The sequence below is a fragment of the Carlito syrichta genome, unplaced genomic scaffold (assembly GCF_000164805.1).
Source record: "Carlito syrichta isolate Samal-C Ts95f unplaced genomic scaffold, Tarsius_syrichta-2.0.1 Scaffold304483, whole genome shotgun sequence".
In the NCBI taxonomy this organism is placed as follows: Eukaryota; Metazoa; Chordata; class Mammalia; order Primates; family Tarsiidae; genus Carlito; species Carlito syrichta.
The window spans coordinates 23,488-48,973 of NW_007248579.1; the positions used below are offsets into that span (position 1 = coordinate 23,488).

Consider the following 25,486-nt stretch of genomic DNA (forward strand, 5'->3'; position numbering starts at 1 on the left):
GTAAAATATAATTACCACCATAATGTGGATGTAATTTTTATGGGGGGATTACCTTGTGGCTAGTAATGGTTCTAAGCCCATGAAAATGCTGGTTACTAGCACATGCCAGTTGACAGAATGCTTGACAAATGAGGCTTTGCGGTATTTTTAGGTAGGACTTTCTTGTGCTGAAGGCGATTGTTGGCTCATGCTTTTTCTTCCTTTCCTTCTAGAATATGGTCTCCAGCTTTAGGGTGTCTGAGCTGCAAGTGCTACTGGGCTTTGCTGGACGGAACAAGAGTGGCCGCAAGCATGACCTCCTGATGCGGGCGCTGCACCTGCTCAAGAGCGGCTGCAGCCCTGCCGTCCAGGTCAAGATCCGAGAGCTGTACCGGCGCCGCTACCCGCGGACTCTGGAGGGCCTGTCTGACTTGTCTGCCATCAAGCCGTCAGTTTTCACCCTGGACGGGGGCTCCTCGCCAGTGGAGCCCGAACTGGCCGTGGCTGGGATCCACACGTTGCCTTCCACGTCCGTGACGTCGCGCTCCCCGTCCTCCCCCGTGGGCTCTGTGCTGCTCCAGGACGCCAAGCCTGCCTTTGAGATGCAGCAGCCATCCCCGCCGATGCCTCCTGTCCACCCCGACGTGCAGCTGAAAAACCTGCCCTTCTATGACATCCTCGATGTGCTCATCAAGCCCACGAGTTTAGGTGCGTCCTAGACACATCAGTCCTCCTGAGTGGGGTGGGGGTGGAGGGGGGTTAAAACGAGGTGTCAGCTGTTGATTAATGACTTGCTATCATGAAGACCAGTTGGAGGCATCAGTGCCAAATGTTTAGCTGTGCAGTTATGACTGGAATCTAACATAAAGAGTTTTTTGCGTCACTTGAGTGGTCTTCTTTTAAAAAAATTTTTTTGTTCTGGTAAAATACAAGGGGAGACCCAAATAAACCTGGAGTTGTCTTTTGGAGGGCAAGCCTCTGTAGGACAGGCTTCCCCTGCTAGGTGTGTGTTCTAGGAACCCATGGCATCTGTGGACCAGCTGGCATTGTTGGGAGAGACTGTGTTTGGCTTCAGTGAATTTTTTTTTTTTTGAGATTCTTTCAACATTTTTGCCCATTTCATGATGGGTGATTTATGAGTGCACCTGCCCACACCACGCTGAGTGTTCAGCAGTTTTTGGCCGGAAACGGCATGACCCCTGTGTCCTACCCTCCCTAGTCACCCGCTCTCCCCATGAGCGACATTTTTTCGTTTCCCTGGATGAAAAAAGTCCTCCAAGGGAAATGATTTGCTGCTGTGGAAGAGGTGAAACAAAAATGACAGAAACACTAAACGGCATCGCAATGAACGGGTTCTAAAACTATCTTGAGCAGCCTCAACAGATGTGTTGCATCAAACAGAGAGTACTTTGAAAATGACTGAGGTTTAACCCTGTAAGAATAAATGCACAACTTTTTATACACTAATTCTGGAGTTTTTTGGGTTCCCTCTCCATGTAACAAATCTATCATCCTGGCCATTTTTAGATGTGTGGGTCAGTGATGTTAAAAAAAAAATGTGAAGTGTGCAACCATCACCGCGTCCATTGCCAGAGCTCTCTGCGTCTTGTGAAACTGAAGCTCTGTCCCTCTGTAGCTTCAGCTGTAGCTCTCCCCCCGCCCCCTGCACCCACTGCTCCGCTTTTAGTCTCTGGTTTTGACTCTTAGGAGTAGGTTGTATAAGTGGAATCATATGGTACATGTCTCTTTGTGACTGGCTTCTTTCACTTCACATAATATCCTCAAGGTTCTTCTATGTCGTCGCTGGCAAGCATTGCTTTTCTAAGGCTGAATAACACAGAAAACCTGTAGTCTTGTGTCCCGCCCTGCTGCCCACCCCTCAGTCTCAAGTCTTGCTTTTGGGGTTGAATTCAGGTTTTATCAATGTCCAAAGGTTACCTGAAACAAAAACTGATGATGTCAAGGTCACCAAGGTGGGCAAATACCTATTTTGGGCTAAAATTGAGTCAAGGTAAATCACAAGACATTTCCTTTTTTTTGTTTTTTTGAGCCGGAGTCTCACTGTGTCGCCCAGGCTGGAGTGCAGGGGCACGCTCATGGCCACCGCAGCCTCGACCTGCTGGGCTCAGGCTATCCTTCCACCTCAGCCTTCCAAGTAGCTGCAACTGCAGGCACATGCCACCACACCCAGCTAATTTTTCTTGATTTATTGTAGAGACGAGGTCTCACCAAGTTTCCCAGGCTGGTCTCGAACTTCCAGGCTCAGGCAGTCCTCTTTCCTCTGCCTCCCAAAGTGCTGGGATTACTGGCATGAGCCACTACACCCAACAGTCTCCCTTTTTAGAGGTGTGATGACTCGGCTATACCTTCTGATACTTCCTTCTTGTCCCTTCTGATGCTGTGGCCTGATATTTGCTACACTTTGGTTGTCCATGAGTGGACACTTGGTCTACTTCCATGCCCAGCTGTTGTGGACCTGGGTACTAACGTCTTTGAGCCCCTGCTCTTTGGTTCTTCTGGCCATATACCCAGATGTGGAACTGCGGGGTCATACTGGAATTCTGTTTTGTTTTTTTTTTTGAGTCGGGTCTCACTCGGTCACCCAGGCTGGAGCTAATTTTTTAAACTTTTTGTGTAGATGAGGTCTTACCATGTTGCCCAGAGCGGTCTCGAACTCCTGGGCTCAAGCAGTCTTCCCACCTTGGCCTCCCAAAGTGCTGAGAATACAGATGTGAGCCACTATGCCTGACTGGTAATTCTGTTTGTAATCTTTTGAGGTGTCATTGTGCTGTTTTCCACAGCAGCTGCACCATTTGGCATTCTTACTAGCAGTGTGCAAGGGTTCCAGTTTCTCCATATCCTCATCAGCCGCTTGCAGATCTTTGCAGAGCTGTCTGTCTGGGTTCTCCTCCCTCTTTTGAAGTGGGCTGCTGCTGTTGAGTCTTAGGTGTCCGGTGTATATGGGGTAGAGGCCCTAATCAGGCATAGGGTCTGCGGTGACTTTCTCCCATTCTGTGGGCTGCTTGTGGTGCCTCTTGACTCAGCTGTCTCTTTAAGTTTGAGTCAGGTTTTCACTGTGCCCAGGCTGGAGTGTAGCGGCACAATCCCAACTCACCCTAGCCTCGACCTCTCAGCACCCAGCATTACAGGTTCTTGCGAAGGCCCCTCTCTCAGTCTGTGTTGTTATTCCTTTGCCTTTGCCTATGCGAAGCCTGTGCTGGGAAGGTTTTGCTCTGCATTTTTCTCTAAGAATTTTGCAGTTTGAAGTTTTACGTGTAGCTGATCTATTTTGAGTTACTTTTTGTGTACGACAGGTAGGGGTCCAACTTAGTTTATTTCTGAGTCAGGGTCTCACTCTCTCACCCGGGCTGGAGTGCAGTGGCACAAACCCAACTCTCCACAGCCTTGACCTCCTGGGTTCAGGTGATCCTTCTGCCTCAACCTCCCTAATAGCTGGGACACCACCATGCCTGGCTAATCTTTTAATTTTTTTTGTAGAAACAGGGTCTCCCTATGTTGCCCTGGCTGGTCTTGACCTTCTAGGCTCAAGCTATCCTCTTGTCTTGGCCTCCCAAAGTGCTGGGAAACAGGCGTGAGCCACCACGCCCGGCCTCTGACTGTATTCTTCTGTGTGTGAATATCCAGTTTCCCCATACCATTCATTGAAAGGACTGTCCTTTCCCCGTTGGCTTGTCTTCCTCCTTAGCCAAGAACCATTTGACCGAATACGCATGGGTTCGTTTCTGGGCCCTCTGCTTTGCTCAGTTGATCTATATGTTTGTACCCACACCAGTTCTTCATTGTCTTGATGACTGTACTGATGCAGTTTTGAAATCAGGAGGAGTGAGTTTCCACTTTGTGCTTTGTCAGGATTTTTCTGGCAGTTAAGGGATCCTAGAGTGCTTTTCCTCACAGGATTGTATTCGGTCTGCCTTCTGGTTAAGTCAGAAGTTGCGAGGGGCAGGGCCAGCTCATGGGGTCGGCATGGCCTGACTGTGGCAGCAAGTTGGCTATGTATGTTTTATTTTTTGCTCTTTGCTTTATGCTTTAGTAGAACTGATGAAGCAGGTCAAGTAATGCATTTTGTCATTTCATTGCGTTCATTCTGAGATAAGGATTCAAATTCGGTGTTTGTGCACATTTCCTTGTTTGATTGTGTAGAGTCTAAGTGTAATTATTGGATCAAGGTATGAGAATGTTTTAGACTCTTAGACTCTTGATAATATGTTGCTAAATTAGTTTCCAAGTAGCTGTGCCAGTTTCAATTCCACAGGCAAAGTGTCTGTCATTTTTCTTTACTTCCTGCCTTTACTGGATACTGTGAAAAACAAATCTTGGTAGTTTTTAGATGAAAACTTGTATCTTTTTTTTATTTTTTTATTTTTAGAGTTGATAACAAGAGCAGGCATTTTAAATGTTTATTGCTGCTGAGCATGGTGGCTAATGACTGTAATTCCAGCACTTTGGGAAGCCAAGGTGGGAGGGCCCCTTGAGCCCAGAAGCTCAAGACCAGCCTAGGCAACAGAACGAGATCTCATCTCTACCCAAAAAAAAAAAAAATTAATTGACTGTGGTGGTGTGTATATGTAGTCCCAGGTACTTAGGAGGCTGAGACAGGAGGATTGCTTGAGCCCAGAAGTTGGAGACTACAGTGAGCCCTGATCGTGCCACTGCATTCCAGCCTGGGCAACAGAGTGACTCTGAGTCAGAAAATAATAATAATAAGTGTTACCCCGTTATCTTCCTTTATTCTTAACCATTTTTGGCAGGTTGATTTATCTGGTTAAGATATTTCCGCACTTTGCTAATGCCTCTTGATCGTGGTTGCTGGACAGTGTCATGGCTCATGTTCATGTTTTTTCACAGCAGTTATTGAACATCATTTCTTTGTTTGAGTCCCGAGAAAGATTCAGGCTAGGGACACTCGTGGGCAGCTCTGGTTCATGGGACTCCTCAGCCCGTGGCTGAGCAGGTGACTGGTGAGCGGGCCTGGGTGGTGGTGACGGGGGAAGAAGGCTGGGCCCAGAGGTGAGACTTCATCCCTCAGCCCTGCTCTCCCGCTGTCCTGCTCTGTGCGGCGTTTTCTGATTTTCTCATATTTGTCATAGTTTCTCAGTTATCTCAGTGAGGTTGAGAGGAGAGTGGTATCGCTTCATCTGTTTACTAGAATAACCCTCCTGGCTGCTGGTCACAACCATCTTGTTTACCTCAGCTGAAGTTGTGCCGCAGGTGTTTGTGTTGGAGAGTGGCTAAAACCCCTGCATTTTGGCCGGGCTCGGTGGCTCAGCCTGTCATCCCAGCACTTTGAGGAGCCGAGGCGAATGGATGGCCTCAGCCCGCGAATTCGAGACCAGCCTGGGCAACTTGACGAGACCTCATCTCTACAATAAATCAAAAACTAGCTGGGCATGGTAGTGCGCGCCTCTGGTTCCGGCTCCTTGGAAGGCTGAGGCGGAAGAATCGCCAGAGCCCAGTGGGTCGACGCTGGGGTGGCCATGAGCATGCCACTGCACTTCAGCCTGGGTGACGGAGTGAGACTCCGACTCAAACCCCCCCCCAAAAAAAAACACAGGAAAAAAAACCCTGCATTTTGCTCACAGGTGAAATTAGAATACTAGAAATACATATCACCTGCTAGCTCTATGTAAATGTCAAGTCAGAATTTCGAGGGAAGAGCTTCAGAGGCTGCAGCATTGCCACATCTTTACAGCCATCCTTGCCTTCTCCTTTCTGAGTTAATCACTGTCCCGAACTTTGTGTTCTTGCTGGCTTGTTACCATGTATGTGTGTGTAAGTTTTGGGAATTTATACAAAGGTTTTTTGTAGATCTTTTATGTTGATATACTTCGTAAATGTTCGTGTGTCTGTTGGGTGTTATGCGAAATACTCTCAGAGTTTCACGAGCCTTTGGTTCCTTAGTTCTTTCATCGTTCTTTTCAGATTACAGAGGTCATTAATACTTGCAAATGAAGATTCAGACCTGGAAATACAACAGAAAGGGAATGGTCCTCACAGTCTCACTGAAAACTCAACCAGAATTCTACCAACAGTTGACAGTTTTCCCCATCTGTCTTTTTTCCCTTTTCCCCTTTGTTTGAAGAGCTTTTCCCAACTGCAGAGTCCTGTGCCACCCTTCTGGGCGAGGAGCGGCCTTGTGCCACCATTCTGGGTGGGGAGCTGGACACTCTTCTGTTGGTGGCGCCCACGAATATTGCCCCCTTGAGTTTTGCGCCGTTGCGGCCTTTCTTAGCAGTGCCCTTGGACACACACCGCAGGTCATTCGGGTGTGGCGATGCCGCTCTCGTGTCACTGCGCCATCTCGTGACCAGCATTCTGTTGATGCGCGTCGTTGGTGAGTTTCACTTCTTTGTGATTTGCTCAGAAGTACTTTGTGCATAGCATGTGCCAGGCACTGGGCTTGCAGCTTTGCAGATTTGCAGCTCTGAACACCTTTGCGTGTGTTTCTGAAAACTTATGCACGTATTTGTGAAGGATAAACGCCTGACGCGAAGTTGTTGGGCCGCAAAATGGGGAGAGTTAGTATTTTGCCGTCCAGCTTTTGGAGGGAAATGTGGTAGTAGCTTCAGAAGCATCGTACCCGTGGTACTCAATGGCTTGTGAAGGGACTGGTTTCGCGGCACTCTCAGCAGCATCGCCCCACTGATCTTCTAGTCATTGATCATCTGACAGGGAAAAAATTAATGAGCGTCAGCTCTGTTTTAGATGCTCAGATTCTTGAATACTACGATACCCGTCTTAAGTTTCTGGCTATAATCAAACAGGTTTGAAGTGATATGCACATCGCCAGGTTTGGTGGCTCACGCCTGTAGTCCCCGCACTTTGGAAGGCTGAGGTAGGAGGATTGCTTGAGGCCAGGAATTTGAAACCACCCTGGGCCACTTAGCAACTTGTCTCTACAAAAAAAGAAATTAAAAATTAGCCGGATGTGGTGGTATGCGCTTGTAGTCCCATCTACTTGGGAGGCTGAGGCAGGAGAATCCCTTGAGCCCAGGAATTTGAGGCTGCAGTGAGCCATGGCTGTGCCACTGCACTGTAGCCTGTGAGACAGAGTGAGACCTGTCTCTCATAAATAAATCGTTAATTAAATAAAGTGATATGCATATTAATGTTAAAGCCATTGGAATAGAATCTTCTAAATAATCTGGATTAGTTCAGACACTGTATATGTCATTTGCATTAACTAAGTATAATGATAGCCAGGTGTGGTGGCTCATGCCTATAATACCAGCACTTTGGGAGGCAGAGGTGATAGGATTGCCTGAGCCCAGGGGCTCAAGACCAGCCTGGGGAACTTGGTGTGACCTCTTCTCTACAGTAAATCAAAAAAATTAGTCAGGCGTGGTGTTGCGTGCCTGTGATTCCAGCTACTTGGAAGGCCATGGCAGGAGAATTGCCTGAGCCCAGCAGGTTGAGGCTATGGTGGCTGTGAGCATGCCACTGCACTACAGCCTGGACAACAGACTCTGACTCAAAAACAAAACAAGTGTGTGATGAGGATTTAATTTGGGTATGGCCACGTAGTCTAATTGCAGGAAGACAGAATTGTGAGGCGGGCTTTAGGGGGTTTGTTGTCTAGTTTGGGAGGTAATGTTAAAGCTAGAAAAGCATAGTGAGCGGAAGTGTGTTTGTGTGGTGAGCATGTACCTTGTGTGTCTGGAGTGTAATATTGTGTTGACCCAGTGAATGTGGAATTCAGTCAAGGCTTCTCTAGTGAAACGTGAGGGAGCTTGGGGAGCCATGAGAAATGAAAGTGGTGTAATTGTGAGACCTGCCAGTGAAGAGACGGCTGCAGTTGAGGGAGACCCGAGAGGCTTGTGGAGTGGAGGTTTGCTAGGGGAGAGGGGCGGCCGTTGTTATGGATCCTGCAGATGGAGGGGTAGACGCGGAGACTGAAGTCCGCTTGAGCTGAGGGAGGAGGGTGGTCGTGATGCTAAGAACGGTCGCCTTGTGCTGTGCAGGGGCCGCCTTGTAGTGACTGGATGCCAGCAGATGCTCTCCTCTGCCGTAATTCTGAGTCAAGGTCACTGTTTCATGAGACCGCAGTACTCTGACCTCCCAGGTGACCTTTGCAACTGTTGTATTGGGGGGGAAAGTGTTTTAGTATTAAACATTGTTGATTTTCTTTTATTTACTTTTTGGAGTCATGGTATCACTTTGTCTCCCAGGCAGGAGTGCAGTGGCACGATCAGATCATGGCTCACTGCAGCCTCGATTTTGGACCATACTTCCACCTCAGCCTCCTAAGTAGCTGGAACTACAGGTGCGTGCCACCATACCTGGCTAATTTTTTGATTTTTTTAATACTGACGAGGTCTCACTCTGTTGCCCAGGCTGGTCTTGAACTTCTGGGCTCAAACAGTCCTCCCACCTCAGCCTCCCAAAGTGCTGGCATTACAGGTGTGAGCCGCCATGCCTGGCTTGTTTTAGTTTTAATTTTTTTATTTTTTTTTGAGCCGGAATCTCACTCTCTTGCTCAGGTTGGAGTGCAGTGGCACACTCATGGTCACCACAGCCTCGACCTGCTGGGTTCAGGCCATCCTTCCGCCTCAGCCTTTCAAGTAGCCGAAACCACAGGCTTGCGCCACCAGGCTCAGCTAATTTTTTTATTTATTGTAGAGATGAGATCTCGCCAAGTTGCCCAGGCTAGCCTTGTTGAACTCCTGAGCTCAGGCAGTCCTCTTGCCTTGACCTCCCAAAGTGCTGAGATGACAGGAATGAGCCATTGCGCCTGGCTTATTTTATTTTTTTTAAGAGACAGTGTCTTAACTCTGTCACCCAGACTGGAGTGCAGTGGGGTGATCATAGCTTGCTGCAGCCGTGAGCTTCCGGGCTCAAGTGATCTTCTGGCCTCAGCCTCCCAATTAACCGTGGCTACAAGTGCATACCACACCCAGATAATTTTCTGATTTTTTTTTTTTTTTTGTAGGGATGAAGTCTTGCTATATTGCCCAGGCTGTCATGTTTATTAATATAATGACTGACTTCTGTATAGGTAGAATTCCTTCAGATGACTAGTTTGCTACATTTTATGTAAATCTCATTAAATTAAAAAAAGTTGTGTATGAGGCTTATCATTTGTAAAAATGTTCACGTAAGGCAGTGTTCAGTGAGGACTATTTATTTTATTTGTTTATTTAGGTACTGACACATACAGGTTTTAAAGACGTGGGGAATGATGCCTATCTATAAACCATATAGATACCGTCCAGTCACGTATTTGTGGAAAGCATTGTATGCCTGTTGTTTTCAACAAGCTAAGAAACAGATGACTGAGAATGGGCTAGTTTGCTAACACAGAGGAATGCCTGCGTTTATTTCTTCTCTTACAGCTGTATGAAAATATAAATTTTTTGTGTTTTTTTATTTTTACATATTTGAGTCTTGACCCTCCTTACTTTATAAAACTAAACTTAATTTTTTTGCCCAATCTTTTTTATTGTGGTGAAATCACATAAACTTGTTATTGTGACTATCTAATCCAGTGGTGTTGTGTTTATGTCGGGCAGGTGCCCCCGCTGTCCATTCCTAGAACCCTCATCTTGAAAAGCTGAGACTCCGTGCCCATTACACAGTCGATCCAGCTCTGGTTCCTGGAAGCCACTGTCCTGCTTTCTGTCTCTGCGGGTGTGGCTGTGTGGGGCCTTCCTGTGAGTGGAGTTACACAGCAGTTGCTTTTCTGAGACTGGGTCACTTGCGTTGTAGCATGTGCCAGGTTTGCATTCCTTTTAAGGCTGAGTAGTACTGCGTGTTTGTGTATACCACAGTTTGCTTATCTGTCCGCCCATTGAGGGACACTCTGCTTCAGTGTTTTAGCTTTTGTGAACCCGAGTATGTCTCTTGAAGAGCCTGTGGTTCGTTCTTTTGAGTGTATGCCCAGAAGCAGAGTAACTGCATCATATGACAGTTCTCTTCTAATTTTTTGAGGAATGACCATGCTGGTTTTCGTGGCAGCTGTGCCATCTGAAGTCCCACCTGCAGGGCACAGAGCTCCACTTTCTTCACATCCTTGCCAGCACCTATTGTTTTCTGTATTTTTTTTTGAGTTGGAGTCTCACTCCGTCGCCCAGGTTGGAGCGCAGTGGCACACTCACAGTCACCCCAGCGTCGACCTGCTGGGCTCCGGCGGTCCTTCCGCCTCAGTCTTCCAAGTAGCCAGAGCTACAGTCATACTGCATGCCACCATGCCTGGCTCATTTTTGATTTATTGTAGAGGTGAGATCTAGCCAAGTAGGATGAGCCACCAAGCCCAGCCTATATATATATATTTTTAACAGTAGCCATCTTCCTGGGTGTGAGGGGTGTCTGATGATCATTTCTCTAGTAATTAGTGATGAGCAGCTTGTCTTGTGCTTTTGTGCTTATTGGCCTTCTGTGTGTATTCTTTGGCAAAATATCTATCCAGGTCCCTTGCCCATGTTTAAATTGGGCTGCTTTTCATTGTTGGATTTAGAAGTCCTGTCCCCACCACACCCCTTGTGCTTTAGATGCCAGAATATGTGAGGAGGAATAAAATAAGTCGAGAGTATTTTCTGGGAGGTGATAGGCCAGTCCACAGCGAGTGATGGGAAGCGAGTGGTAGCCCAGGGTCTTAGTTGAGGTGGTATCGTGAGTGTGTTTGTTCATTGTTACTTGACAGTTTAATTACAGGATTAGCTAGACTGAGCCATGGTAATCCACAAAGCTACCTCTGAACCTCTTGATATCTCTCTTCCCTGCATTGGCCATTTTATAAGCCCGATTAACCCAGGCACTAATTGCTAGGAAGCCTTGTTGACCACAAACATGTCAGTGGAAACTAGTTTATCAAAAGGGTTAATGTAATACTTCCAGGGGGTGGGGAGACTTGGCAGGTATCATATTTTACTAAGAATATTTAGCCGGGTGAAGCGACTCACGCCTGTTATCCCAGCACTTTGGGAGGCTGAGGCGAGAGGATTGCCTGAGCCCATGGGTTTGAGACCAGCCTGGGCAACATGGCAAGACATCATCTCTACAATAAAAAATTAGCTAGGTGTGGTGGCACACACTTGTAGTTGCAGCTACTTGCAAGGCTGAAGCAGAAGGATCACCTAAGCCCAGCAAGTCGATGCTGCGGTGGCTGTGAGTGTGCCACTGCCCTCCAACCTGGGCGACGGAGTGAGACTCCAACTCAAAAAAAAGTAACATTTAGGCATGTTAAAATATCTTTTACTTAGATATCTTACCAAGGCCAAGTCATTGTTATTAAATAGGTGGCAGAATATAGCTGCTGGACTGCTTTTTTTTCCTGAAAATTTGATTTCTTTTAAAAATTAGAAACTTTTGATGAGACCCTGTAGAACTGAAAATATATTACACATGTGTAGTGTCTTACTGTTTTCAGAATGATTTCACATTGGTTTTGCATCTGATCCACAAAACAATCTAAAAGCAGCTGAGAAAAGTGTTACAGTTGCTGTTTTGATTGAGATGTAAAAAAGGCTTAGAAATCTTATGTGAATTTCCTACCCCCCTTCACTCAAGATTTTTATTTTACTCAACTGTAAGCAAACAGAAGAATTAACACCACTATCAACAAGTTGCAGACTGACTTTTCTTACTCCAGAAAAGAGCGACCAATTTAAGAGACACAAATTTAAGAATTCCTAATAACCTGTTACCTAGCACTCCTGCCTGTCTAGATGTCCACACCCCAGTGAATTTCTCAGAGTAATTTAGATAGTAACCAGTAGGGCTAAGGCTAGGATGCAGGCATATTATGTTCTCCAGGTAAGTTTAAAATTTAATTTTAACCCCCCCCACCCCAACCTAGAGTAGTCATAATTGTTAAATCAGTGGCCTTAGCCTGGCATGGTAGCTCATACCTGTAATACCAGCACTTTGGGAGGTCGAGGTGAGAGAATTGCCCGAGCCCAGGAGTTTGAGACCAGCCTGGAAAACATGGCGAGACCTCATCTCTACAATTAAAAAAATACACACACGTACACATACACACACACACACAGACACACCTCAGTAGCCTTATCAATTAGTAATTATAAATTATCTGAATATAATGATAAAATTTGGAATTAAGATTAGCTAGGGTAAACTTCATGGAATTGTGGCATTGTTTTATTTACTCTACTGTATAATATATGATTCCAAAGCATAGGGGTGTAAAACAGATATTTTATTTGTTTATTTGTTTATTGTGAGGGGGAGTCTTACTCTGTCACCCAGGCTGGAATGCAGTGGCATGGTCACGGCTACTGCAGCCTTGACCTGCTGGGCTTGGGCAATCCATCTGCCTCAGCCTCCCAAATAGCCGGAACTACCTCCCAACAGTGAGCCATCATGCCCGGCTAATTTTTAAATTTATTGTGGAAATGACATCTCGCTGTCTTGCCAGGCTGATCTCCAGCCCTCGGGTTCAGGCAGTTCTCTCGCCTCCATCATCCAAAGTGCTGGGATTACAGTGTGAGCCACTGTGCCCAGCAGTGAAACAGACATTTTGTTATGCACGTGGGTTCTCTAGGTCAAGGATTTGGAAGGACAGTGTGGCCAGCTTGCCTCTTGTCCCAGGATGCCTGGGGTCTTAGCTCAGAAGACTGGAATGCTTGGGGTGACTTGAGGGGTAGAGGCAGGATCACTTGGCATCTTCGCTGACTTGGCTGGCAGCTGTGTCGCCTGGTGGCTGGGGCTCAGCCTGGCTGCTGACTGGAGATCCACATGTGGCTTCTTCCCAGAGTGAGAGCTGGGCTCCACGGCCAGGTGTCCCACAGTGCCAGGAAGGAGGTGCAGGCATGTTCACGACCCAGCCCTGGAGGTTGTGTGGCATCACACCCACCACATGCTGCTGGGTGAAGCGGCCACCAGGGATCGTTCCAGAGCGTTCAAAGGGAGGGAGATGCAGACCCCGCTGCTCAGTGGGCGCGGCAAGGTTGTGTGAGGACAGGACGGGGTGGTGGGGAGCAGCAGTATGGCAGCCGACTTTGCAGAGCAGAGTCTGAGTGTTTAAGGGCTAGGGCAGAGCAAGGGATCTGAGTGCAGCCACCCTTTGCCCCTGCCCCGGGGTGTGGTCGTGTTCCTTGGTTCTTTGTCGTGAACCCAAGAGCATTCATGGGGTCTTCTCAGACTTTGTTTTCTGATGCTCAAATTGTGGGAAACATAAGCCGCGCAACCTGGATACTTCTGCTTTGTATCCTGCTGTTCTTTGTCATGATCTGCCTTAAAACGACAGCTGAGTACTGGGCTTACCTTGCGGCACACTTAACGCGGCTTGTGGCCGCTGTCCTGTCATAAAACTGACTCTTCAGAGACTGTCGACGTCCATACAGATCAGTGCAGCGTGGGCCTGGCTTTTGTTGCGCTCCGTCCCTGGAGTCTGACTGTAGTGTACGGTGACCTGGAGCCAGCTTTCCATGGCCACAGCAGGTCACCTGGGAGTGCAGTTGGGACTGAAAATTTGATCCCAAATAAGGGCTAGGTAAAACCAAAACTCTGCCAGTAAAATGAAGGGCACTGCAAGGATTTGTCTGTCTAGATATAAAGCACTAAGCTGCAAACTCTGACTTGTCTATATGTTGTGCAGCACACAGTATGTGTGTCCAGTTGGACATAAAGGTGCGTGTTGGACCTGTGACTGGGAAGCATGCTAGTTTCCCTTCTGGCGTTAAGTGTCAGGGTCCGTGGTGTATGGGAATGTCTTAGGGTAGGTGACTCCAGTGTTGGCTTTGATCCTGGGGAATCAGAGGGTCTCGTGCCGGCTTTACAGGTGTGGACACCTGTTCCTTTTGACTCACTGAGAGTTGGATTGGCGTTACTCCGGTTTCTCAGAAGGAGGCAGGATACAACTGTGGCGCCCGAGGCTTTGTCGCTCCGCCCTCCCTGCTTTTTGCTGGTGTCGTCTTGACTCTAGCCTGTTGGAAAGCCTCACTGCTGCTGCCTTTGCTTTAAGCAAGTACTTTTTAAAGAAACTCACACAAAGACAAAATGGCATGCTATTTTAAATTGACCTTTAATTTACTGTTGTGATTTTCATTCCCAAAGATCCAGTTGTGAACTGGATCTTTTTTATCCTGAGAATTTCCGTTTTTTGTAATGCACGTCTGCTGTCAGTAAACTCTTAGCATCTGTTATCTGAAAAGTTCTTATTTTACTGTTGTTGAAGCATATTGAATTTCTCGTTGACAGGTTTTTTTTGTTTCTCCACCTTAAAGATTATCTTCTTACCTGTATTGTTTCTGATGAGAAGTCATCCTTTATTTGTGTGTTCCCTTGTTTGTAATATTTCTTTTTTCTCTGGCTGCTTTCAGTTTATAGTGGTCTTTTTTTTTTTAGTTGAAGTTTCATTCTATCGCCCAGGCACTCTCATGGTCACCCCAGTCAGTGTTGACATGCTGGGCTCTGGAGATCCTTCCACTCAACCTTCCAAGTAGCTGGAACTACAGGCATGCACTACGATGCCTGGCTAATTTTTGATTTATTGTAGAGACGAGATCTTGCCAAGTTGCCCGGGTTGGTCTCGTACCCGTAGACCATCCACTCGCCTCGGCCTCCCAAAGTGCTGGGATGACAGGCTGAGCCACCAAACCTGGCCAGTAGTTGTTTTTCAGTTGTTTGATGTGACTAGGTAGTTTTCTTTGTATTATTTTGCTTGGGGTTTGGCTTTTTAAAAACCTTTTTTCCCCCTCCATCCAGGTTATGGATTATTTATTTATTATGTTTGCAAATATTTTCCTTTTTTAATGCCCCATTTTAACTCTCTTCTTTTTTTGGGACTCCATTTGTTCTTACACTAGCACTTTGGAGGTTTCTGACTGGAGAAACTGGGTGCTAATGTCATAAATTAAGATTGAAGATGGGTGTGTGCACTTGTAATCTCAAAGCAGAACTTTTCATTTGCTGGCCAGGAGGACGCTGGCGACCTAAGCTTCGATGGAGTGGCTGGTAGAATCTGTCCAAGGAAGAGCGTGTGGAGGAGGGAATGGAGGCTGCAGAGATGGAGAGACTCACTGCCCTACCTGAGTATGCCCACTACCTGAAGCTCTGTTTCAGTTTTAGGCCTTCGTCATAAACAACAGCCCTCTCTCCCTCATTTTTAAGGGTGTGAAAAGATGTGAGCCACTTGCTGACCGAATTTCTCAGAGGGCATTTGCTGCAGCATGCAGCAGACGGCCCCAGCTTCAGGAGCAGAGGCTTTGCTCAGAGCCAGCGGTCTGCTGAACAGTGACTTTTGGTGGAAGCCCTGTGGCTCTGGGCATTAGCTGGTGTCCGCTCTGGCTCTGAGCATTAGCTGGCTTCGTCTCTCTGTGTGTCAGGATCGCTGGGGACAACAGCACATGCCAGGGCCACTTGCTTTTCGTGGTTGGTGTTGCAGCTCTTGCTGGGAAGCAGAAGACTTGAGACCTCTGTGTGCTTGCTTTGCTTTAACAGGTACTAGGACTTTATTGAGCAGTTCCTTAGAGTTAATTTGTTACAGTTCTTTGTGAAGTCATAAATACTCTTCCGTTAAGAAGGATCTACAATAAATAAAAAAATTAGCCAGGTGTGGTAGTGTGCGCCTGTAGTTCCAGCTACTTGGAAGGCTGAGGGGGAAGGATTGCCGGAGCCCAGCACGTCGAGGCTGTGGTGACTGGGAGCGGTCACTGCACTCCAGTCTGGGTGACAGAGTGAGACTCCAACTCAAAAAAAAAAAAAAAGAAGGATGACTTCATGTGGTAATTTTTTAAAACTAAGCAGTCTTTTGTATGCAAATGATTACAAAATGAGTGTCTTAGTGACTCATAGAAGTTTTGAGGTTTTAAATTTTCTCATGAACATTTGTATAATTGAATATAGAGCACCAAACCAAAACACAATAAAGAAAAACAAGCAAAAAACGCTTAATTCTTAGAAAGAGTTCTCCTGGGGAGAGTTGTTACCTTCCCTAGATTGTTATTAGCCGAGAGACTGTTTAGGATGAAGCGAAATGTTGAAGGGGTTTGTTGTACTTTGACTGTATTGTGCTTAGGGATTCAGAGCAAAGAATGACTAAGTACTTGCAGTTCAACCCCTTGGAATGACTTCTCATGACACAAGATGAACTCAGGGCAGTGCTTTCTGCTTTTGTCCTGTTAGCCTTAACCTTTCAGAGTCTGGCACTCACGCTTTCAGAAGTGCTTGGTTATTGCAGGTGGGTACAGCCTTGGATTTGTTATTGAAGTACTATTTTTCTTTTCTTCCTAGTTCAAAGCAGTATTCAGCGATTTCAAGAGAAGTTTTTTATTTTTGCTTTGACACCTCAACAAGTTAGAGAAATATGCATATCCAGGTAAGAGAAATGTTTGGAAAATGTTTCTCTAAAATTGTTCGTGTGTTTGTCTGCTCGGGCTGCCATGACAAAGTGCCACAGACTTGGGGGCTTCAACAATGACTTTTCCTCAGGATTCTGGAGGCTATTAGGATGAAGGTGTCGGCAGGTTCAGTTTCTCATTGGCCTGCACGTCTTCTTGTGTGGCCCGTTCTCTGCCAGCACCTCCTGGTGCCTTTTCTTTTTCATAGAGGGACACCAGTCGTGTTGAATTAACCTTAACTGCCTTCTTAAAGCTGTGTCTCCAGTTACAATCACACTGGGGGTCAGGGCTTCAACATAGGAATTGGGGGCGGGGGAGACGACACAGTTCAGTCTGCCACTTGACCTTTCTGTCCTTTAAGAAAGGGTTAGCCAAATATTTAATACTGTGTTTTAGGTAAAAAAGTGAACCTTTGAATAAAACCTCAGAATATCTTTAAATTCCACATTGGCAATAATTTAAATGAAAAATTTCTTCCAGTTATAGCAGCATACAAAAGAATCTGTGGTGACAGTCCAAACATAGGGTGACCATAAGCTTTATCAGTATAGAGTGAGCCATTTTTGAGAGTGAAAGTGAACATTATTAATAATTATTCTGGGATAAGAACATAAACTGGGACAGTTCTGGGCCACATGAGCCGTGCAGCACCCCTGACCAAAAAATGAGTAGAAATCCAAAAACCATTATGAAAAGTTCTGGTGACCTTGCTGTGTAGAACATCAGAAGACATTTTGAAGTCAACACACTCTGAGGGGCAGGTGCGCTCAGACGTCAGAGGAAAGAAAGGGAACCCGTAGCATGGACTCTCAGTGAACAGCAACCATCGACAGTGTTAGCAGTATATCATGTGGTTCTTCAAAGTCATGATCATAAAAGGTTCCGCATAAGAGCACTGAGCCTCTGGAGATGAACGATTTCCTGGGTCTGCAGCATGAAAAGGAGTGTGAGGAGCTGAGCACAGGAGAGGCCCATCCTTCTTCTCCGCTGTTCACTCGAACCCTGAGATGGCAGTAGGAGGTTTTCCAAAGCCGGTGCTGCAGTGAGGTGAGTTTGGGAAACTGTGTTTGCCATGACAAATAAGCTCTTCACAGGCATCCTTCTGGCCTCTTGAATCCACTCACACACTCTGTCGGTCTCCCAGGATGAGGTCTCTGGATCATGGGTCACAGCACCTTGGCGATGTGCTGCTAGGTGTGTGAGGGATGGCTGCAGCTCCTTGGACTGATCATACCACTTTTATTGGAGTTTTTTTCCTCAGCAGAAATGTCACTGATGTGATCATCTGACCCTGTAGTTTGGAGTCCAAGGAGTAGTGGACATGCAGACAGGCTGGCTTGTGGCAGTCTTGGGAATAGTAACAGACCAACTAACAAACCAAAGGAAGGGAGTTAAGAAATTCAGTTCTGTGTCCAAAATCATACCATTTGTCTAGTTTTGTTTGTTGCTAGTGACGATACCTTCCTCGAGGCTGTTTTCTGAGTGCCTTCCAGGTACACATCCTTGTGTCACGTGACACGAGCCCGTTCTGCGGAGTGCTCGCAGCCTTGGTGAGCGACTCCAGTACCTAAAGCCTGGTCATTGGTGTCACCAGGCGTTGTGAAAGAGCCAGCCAGCAATGGCCGATAAGAGCCACCTTATAGGAGGGCAGTCACCATGAGTGGTGGTCTGGGAGCGCTTTGCTTGGGTGCTGTGTGGCCCTTGGAGGAAGCAGGTTAGAGTAAGCAGGTTTCAGGACACAAGTTTCAAGACAAATGTTCAGATGACCAAGGCGAGGGACTGAATTACTGGTGTGCCTCAGCTGCTTTAGGAAGGGGCGTGCGTGTGCACGCATATGCAGAGTGTGCTGAAGTGTGTCTGCCTCCCTGGACAGGCAAGACGGCTCCTTCAGTAGAAGGGAGCAGGAGACCAGAGGCTGAGTCATGATGGGAGTCTTTTCGCTTTATTCTTTTTTGTATCTTTTTGGAGTTTGAATTATGTGAATGTCTTAATTGGTAAAGAAATAAGTGACTGAAGTTTAAATAATTTTCAGTAAGAAATGATCGTACTCTTGTGATGGGTGGTAGTGATAGCTGCACAACCATGTGAATGTACTGAATGCCACAGAACCGTACCCTTAAAAAAGTTTATAGCCAGGCATGGTGGCTCACGTCTGTAATCCCAGCCCTTTGGGAGGCTGAAGCAGGAGGATTGCTTCAGCCCAGGAGTTCAAGACCAGCCTAGGCAACATAGCAAAAGAACAAAAACAAAAAACTAGCTGTGCATGGTGGTGCATGCATGTAGTCCCAGCTACTCGGGAGGGAGAGGCAGGAGGATTGCTTGAGCCCAGGAGCTTGAGACTGCAGTGAGGCATGATTTTGCCACTGCTCTCCAGCCTGGGCAACAGAGTGATTTAATAGTAGATTTATTTTATTTTAATTTTTTTGTAGAGACAAGGCTTCATTATGTTGCCCAGACTGATCTTGAACTCCTGGGCTCAAGTGATCCAAGGAGCTGAGCTACCACACCCAACCTACAATGATCAACTTTTATCTTCTGCATCTTTAACCTTAATGTAACATTTAAAAAAATTTTTTAAGTAAAAAAAATAAATAAATTCTTAAAAGTAATGTTGTTTAGCCAGGCTCGGTGGCTCAGCCTGTAATCCCGTGTCTTTGGGAGGCTGAGGTGAGTGGTTTGCCTGAGCCCGCGGGTTCGAGACCCGCCTGGGCAACTTGGCGAGACCTCATCTCTACAATGAATCAAAAATTAGCCGGGCGTGGTAGCGCGCACCTGTAGTTCCGGCTACTCGGAAGGCTGAGGCGGAAGGGTCGCCGGAGCCCAGTGGGTCCAGGCTGTGGTGGCCGGGAGCGGCCACTGCACTCCAATCTAGGTGACAGAGTGAGATTCCAACTAAAAAAAAAAAAAAGTCATGTTGTTTGTAATTCTCCCTCCAAAGAAAAAATAGAAAAGGCCACACATATACACATGTCCATGTAAACCCCAGCCTTTTCAGAGTTTTATAATCAAATAGTAAAACTCTCCTTCTTCCCAATAGGTGGAAGTAAAAATTTGATGCTCATTATCCATACATTTTGGCAGCCTTTATCTGACCCTCCAACCCTTTTCCTTTTCTTCTTCTTCTTTTTTTTTTTTTGGATAAAGACAAGGTCTCACTATGTTGCCCAGGCTGGTCTCAAACTCATACTCCTAGGCTCAAGCAACCCTTCCTCCTTGGCCTCCCAGAGTGCTTACAGGTGTGGGCCACGCACCCTGCCTCCTGAAATATCTTAAAGCAAACTGCAGGTGTCATATCATTTCACTCAGAAATACTTAACAATGCATCTCTAATTAATTTTTAACATAATTGCAGAGATTAATAATTCCCCAATACAAAATAATATCCAGCCCATGTTCTAATTTTCTCAGTTGTTTCAGTAATCAGACGAGGCCTGTGTATTACTTTTGACTTTTATGTTCTCAAGATTTTTTTAACTGTATATCTTGAAGTCATTTTGATTTACAGAAGAATTGTGAAACTAGTATATGAGGAGGACCCCAAAATCTGGAATTTATATATAAAAAGTTGTGTCTTTTTTCTTACATGTTTAAACTTCAGTCACCTTCACAGTACTCCCCATTTGATGCAATGCACTTGTCCACTGCTCAGAACAGTTTTTGAACTTGTCGGTTTTGATGCCTTCTAGTGTTTCTGCCGTTCTGTGGCACCTCTTCCACATTGGCAAAACATTTCCTTTTGAGGACTTTTTTCATCTGGGGTCACAAAAGAAAGTCACTTCAGAGGGGATCGGGTGAATAGGGAGGGTGGGACATGGAGGTCATGCCGTTTTATTTTTTTAGTTGGAGTCTCACTCCGTCGCCCAGGCCGGAATGCAGTGGCATGCTCACGGCCGCCCTAGCATCGACCATCTGGGCTCTGGCAATCCTTCCGCCTCAGCCTCCCAAGTAGCCAGGACTACAGGCGTGCACTACTACACCTGGTTAATTTTTGACTTATTGTAGAGACGAGGTCTCCCTAAGCTGCCTGGGCTGGTCTCGAACCCACGGGCTTAGGCAGTCCACTCGCCTCAGCCCCCCAAAGTGCCGGGATGCCAGGCTGAGCCACGTGTAATCGCAAAAACTGCTGAACACTCAGCAATGTATGCTTGTAAATCACCCATTATGAAATGGCAAATGCATTGAATGAATCTCCAAAAAAGGTTCACTGAAGCCGAGCATGGTCTCTCACACCAACGCTAGCTCGTTCATGAATGCCAGCAGGTTCCTATTCATAGAACACTTACCTAGTGGGAGAAGTCTGTACTACAAGGGGCCCATCCTCCAAAAGATACTTCTGGTTTTTTGGGTTCCCCCTCGTATATGCCCTTCGCCCAGCTTCTGTTACAGTAGTTCCTTCTTGTGTAACCAAAGCATAATCATCAAAACCAAGAAATTAACATTGATACAACACTCAAAATTGCAGACTTCATCCAGATGTGACCAGTTTTCCTGCTGACGAACATCTCTGTTCCTAGACCCAGTCCCAAGGGTCACATTTAATTGTTATGTCATCCTAGTCGCCTTCAGTCTATGACAGAGTCTTGGTTTTCCCTCGTCTCTTACGACTTGGCGCTTTTCACTACAGCGTGCTGGTCAGGTGTCTTGTATATGGTCCGGTCGGGTGTGTCTGGGGTTTCGCCATGCCAACACTGAGCCCGGCATCTGACAGGAATACCTTAAGTTCCACACGCTTCCCAGGGCATGGCTCAGGCCATGCAGTGCTGATGGCCATGTCTGATTTTGGTCGTGTCAGCCTTGAGGCCCTTGGCTGATGCTCTCTGCTGGATGTCTGTGCCGTTGTTGGTAGCTCTCTGGGGAGAGAGTATGAAGGTAGGCAGGTGGTGTTCCGTCTCTCCTCGAACCCTTGCCCGCAGTGCAGCGTCCACTCTTGAGGCCCGTCTTCAGCAGTTGCTCGAGCAAGACTGTGCTTGTGCTCCCGGGCTGGTTTCTGCTGTCTTCCCTCTTTTCACAGTGGAGTTGCTCTCTTGCCCCTTCTCTGCCTGCCTCCCTCCCTTCCCAGCAGTGTATATTGTGGGTGCTCTGGGGGTTGCAGCCCAGGGTTGTGGTGATGCAGGCCGTTGCTCAGGTCACTCTGGTCTGGTTCTGGGAGTTCCCTGTAGTCGCTCCTGCGTCCTCTGCCGTGCCTTTGCTCGGCCACTTTTGGGCACTGTTGTCTTTCTTGCGGCACAAGATGCTCCAGGTTCACTTTGCGTTTTCTCGGCCCCACCTTGGAATTGATCGCTGGAAGGTGATTTGTCTGACTCCAACAGATGACCCTCCTGGATTGGGATGGTTGCATCTTGTGGTGTCATTCAGCTGTGTCTGTCGCCATGATGCTCAGTCTTTGCTGTGTGTCAGGATGCTCCGCATCGACTGAACTGGAATCTCTGAGGCTGGAACCCAGCAAGAGGCTTGGCACTCCCCAGGTTCCCATTTCCACTGCTTCATGTGGCCCTGTTTGCGTGGCAAGGGCTTGGAGGGTTCATTGCCAAAGACATTCTATATGGGACTGTGGGTCTCCTCCAGAGATAGCTCAGGGTTCTGTGTCTTTGAGTTGGGAACGCAATCAAGAAGTTGCCATGGAGATGCCCAGACCAGGCTGTGGCTCTTTGTCCTGGTTCTGTGTGGGAACCCTCTGAGTAGTTGTTGAAGCTGCGTGTGCTCAGACCGAGCCTGAGGCCCCCCCAACACATCTTCAGGGATGGGATGCTCAGCTGAGGGCACAAACCGCCAGGCAGACAGATCCATCCACTCACCCCTCCAGGACCTGGGTGCTTCCTTCTGCATCTGCCACACTTATCCTTTGAATGAATTGTGCATCACAGAGGTTCCTGCGCTTCCAGCTCACCAGCTCACCGAGTTGGCTGAGCGTCCAGGGAGCGAGGTTGTCATCCCTGCAGCCGCCTGATGGGGGCGTGTGCTGCTGAGTCATGAGTAAGGACAGGGGTGGGGATGGTGCCAAAGCGTTCCCGCGAATTCTCATTCTGCTTCCTTAATCTGTTTTCTCTCCAACAGGGATTTTTTGCCAGGTGGGAGGAGAGATTATACGGTCCAAGTTCAGTTGAGGTGAGTTTAAGTTTTCCTTAGTTTTGTGCCTGCTAACTGTGTGCTCACAGTTCTGCTTCTTAAAGTGCGCGAGCGTGTTTGCAGACAGCACTTAAGAATAATTTTCTCTCTTTTATTAATACAGACTTTGCCTGGCAGAGACAAGTTGCCCTCAAGAAGATAACTACCCAAATAGTTTGTGTATAAAAGTAAATGGGAAGCTGTTTCCTTTGCCTGTAAGTTGCTTTTCATTCGTACGGTTTGCATATGAGTGCACTGCAGACATGGACAAGATCTAGCAATACTGACAGCTAGCACCCATGCAGAGTCCTAGCATCCAGGTGAACTCTGCTCCCCAGTAGAGTGACCCATGGTCCAGGTCTGGGGGGTATGGAAAAGATAAGCCTGGATTGTCTTTTTTTAAAGATTTTTAAAGAGATGGGGTTTCACTGTGTTGCCCAGGCTGGACTTGGGCTTCTGGACTCAAGCAGTCCTCCTGCCTCAGCCTCTTGAGTAGTGGGGACTGCGAGTGAGTGTCACCGTTCCTGGCTAGAGCCTGGAAAGTCTTGTTCCAGAAATCAGGAAGCTGCGAAAGACTTCCTGGGCTTGTTTCGTGGCACGGCAACCATGCAGGGCGTGGGCACTCGCATGCAGGAGGCGAACTGTGGTGTCTGCACTCACCTGGCCCAGCCTGTGGTGGTGAAAAGTGGAGGCTGCTGAGGGCTGCTGACTACAGGGCTCACGAGCTCCAGGCACACACCGGGGGGCTGGGGTGTGAGGCTAGTTGGCGTTCAGCCTGCTTGAGCTGGGAGGCAGTGTGGGCTTCACACCTGGGCTGGAGATGAGGTGGCTGTGGCAGCCCACTTGTAGCCCCTTCAGCTCCTGTTAGTTGAGTCTCAGAATGACATGAAGCTGTTGATGCTGACTTGCCTGGTTTCCACGAGGCCCAGGATGCCTTATGGGATCGGCTTGGTTCTGTAGAGGTCTAGCAGAGCCAGACTCAGAGCACAGCACAACATGGCCTTCCAAGCACGTGTGTGGGGGTGTGGTTGCCACAGTGGCTGTGCCGCGAGCAGAGCCCCACCTGCCTGCAGGCTGCCCTGGTGGCAGAGCGGGGCCCTTGGAGCTGCTGAGGAGTGGGAGGCAGCTCAGCGTCCCTGGCCGAGCTCGAGGTGTAGCTTGGGGTAATTACAGGAGCTGCACCTGTGTGCATCCAAACACCCAGACCACGCTGGCCAGGCCTTGGGCTCTGTGGGAGTCCCGTGCTGTGGCTGAGCCCTGAAGGGAGGTGACCCAGCTGAGCCTTGTGTGTCACCAGAGGCTTTGACTACCTTGGGTGTCGGGAACCCATGTGGACTTTTTGTGGACTTTGAGGCCTGAGGGTTGTGTGTTTCCTGAGTTTCACAGGGTGGGCGTCATGCTGTCACTTATGCACGCTTCTGGCAGGATGCCTACGAGATGGAACCATGGAGAGTCCTCTGGGGTGACAGGGACCTTGCAGAGACTGAGTGGCTGTGGGCAGGGAGATCTGCTCACATGGCCCCACGTGTGTTCAAACCCACGGCGACATTGTGATTCCCAGCAACAAGATTCTTAGGAGCGGTCTTCTTTCTAGATGGATTGCACACAGCTCTGAACCGGGAGCAAAAGCCCTCCGTGGAGCTGCAGGGTGCCGGTGGGTGGCAGAGGGAGCGTGCGGAAACAGAGAGCAACCTCCCCTGCTTTCCTGGCCTTGTTGCCGCCACCTTTCTTGGCCCGGGGGCAGGGGTGGAGTGCTAGGATCTCCTTAACCTTTGACTGTTGCCGGTTGCCTCTCACACCACCCTTGAAGAAAGTTGCAATCGTGGAAGCCTCCCAGTGTCTGCAGACGTGCCTCAAAATCCCATCTTGGGTTGTCACGGACAGTGCAGTGCGGGCCCTGTCTGAGTGTGGGGGGTTCTGCCTTGCCTCTAGCCTTGCTGCGGACAGCATAGTGGTTTCCGACGTGTGTACACACGGACTCCACCAGCCTCCCAAGTGCAGCAGTCGTCACGTACTTCAAACCGACAGTTTCGTAGGGGAGGCCCGCAGCTCCACTAGGGAAGCTCTGAATTTGTCACTCTTCAGTCCTTTTGAGGGAGAGGAATTGGGCAGACTTTTTGTGAGCATACTGGTTCCTACATGCAGCGCCTTTATCTGATGAGCCTGGCACTGGCCCCCGGAGCCAAGGCCTACGGAGAGGCGGCTCCATGGGCACTTGGGAAGGAGAAGGAACGGAGCCTCAGGAGAAAGGCGGAGATGCGTCTCCAAAGCAGAAGGCGCCGAGGAGGACTTACCTGACCCCAAGAGGGCCGTCCCAAGGAAAACCAGACACGGTCTTTCCCTGAGAGGCTGCTTCCCTCAGCCCGTGACAGCGGACACTGGTTCCTGTGTACCTGGTGGAAACTCCCATGGCCGCCTCTTGATCTGAGGTGGCTTGGATTGTGGTGGTGACGGTGCCCCCCCTCTTGACTCGCAGCCGGTCCTGAAGCTTGAGAGCCACTGAGGATGCCCCGCCTCTGAAGGGAGCTGTGGTGGCCCTGGGGGTCATGCTGAGTTTGACCGCCTGGACCGCCTCGGGGACTCTGCTCCAGCTGTGAGAAATGTCAGTGGCCACCGCAGAGTCCAGCGGTGGTCCCTGCCTGCGCTCCTGGTCCGTTGAACCATAGGTTCTGGAAGGGTAATCTCGACCCGGTCATGGGGTTTCCCATCAGAGCTCTGCTTGGCCTTAACTGTGCTGTGTCCTGGAGCACATGCTGATGTGTGTGGCCTTCCCACAGGCTCCTGTCATTGCAGGCATGGCAGTTGGCCACCGCACTGCATGTGCAGACTGAATGGGGCATGGTGTTGCTCGACACTTGCGTGTCCTAGACTGTGAAGGATCAGGCAGTGACGAAAGCAGCTGTGAGCTTTTTTGGGAGGGGGGGTGGTTGGAGTCTCACTCCATTGCCCAGGCTGGAGTGCAGTGGCACGCTCACGGCTCCTACGGCCTCGACCTACTGAGTTCCCCCAATCTTTCTGCCTCAGCCTTCCAAGTGGCCAGAACTATAGGCACATGCTACCACACCCGGCTATGTTTTTTGTTTATT

General features: G+C 48.2%; 1 protein-coding gene across 4 annotated transcripts in view; it reads left to right on the top strand.

The window, feature by feature from the left end:
- Positions 1–215: 215 nt before the first annotated feature.
- PIAS2 (protein inhibitor of activated STAT 2) overlaps positions 216–25,486 on the top strand; it is a 57,047-nt gene continuing 31,776 nt past the window's right edge. For all 4 annotated transcript variants that reach the window (XM_008060030.1, XM_008060031.1, XM_008060032.1 and 1 more), the window contains exons 1-4: positions 216–687; positions 16,189–16,273; positions 22,350–22,400; positions 22,525–22,615. In XM_008060030.1, coding sequence (XP_008058221.1) covers positions 216–687; positions 16,189–16,273; positions 22,350–22,400; positions 22,525–22,615 — 699 coding nt within the window. The remainder of the gene's footprint in view (positions 688–16,188; positions 16,274–22,349; positions 22,401–22,524; positions 22,616–25,486) is intronic.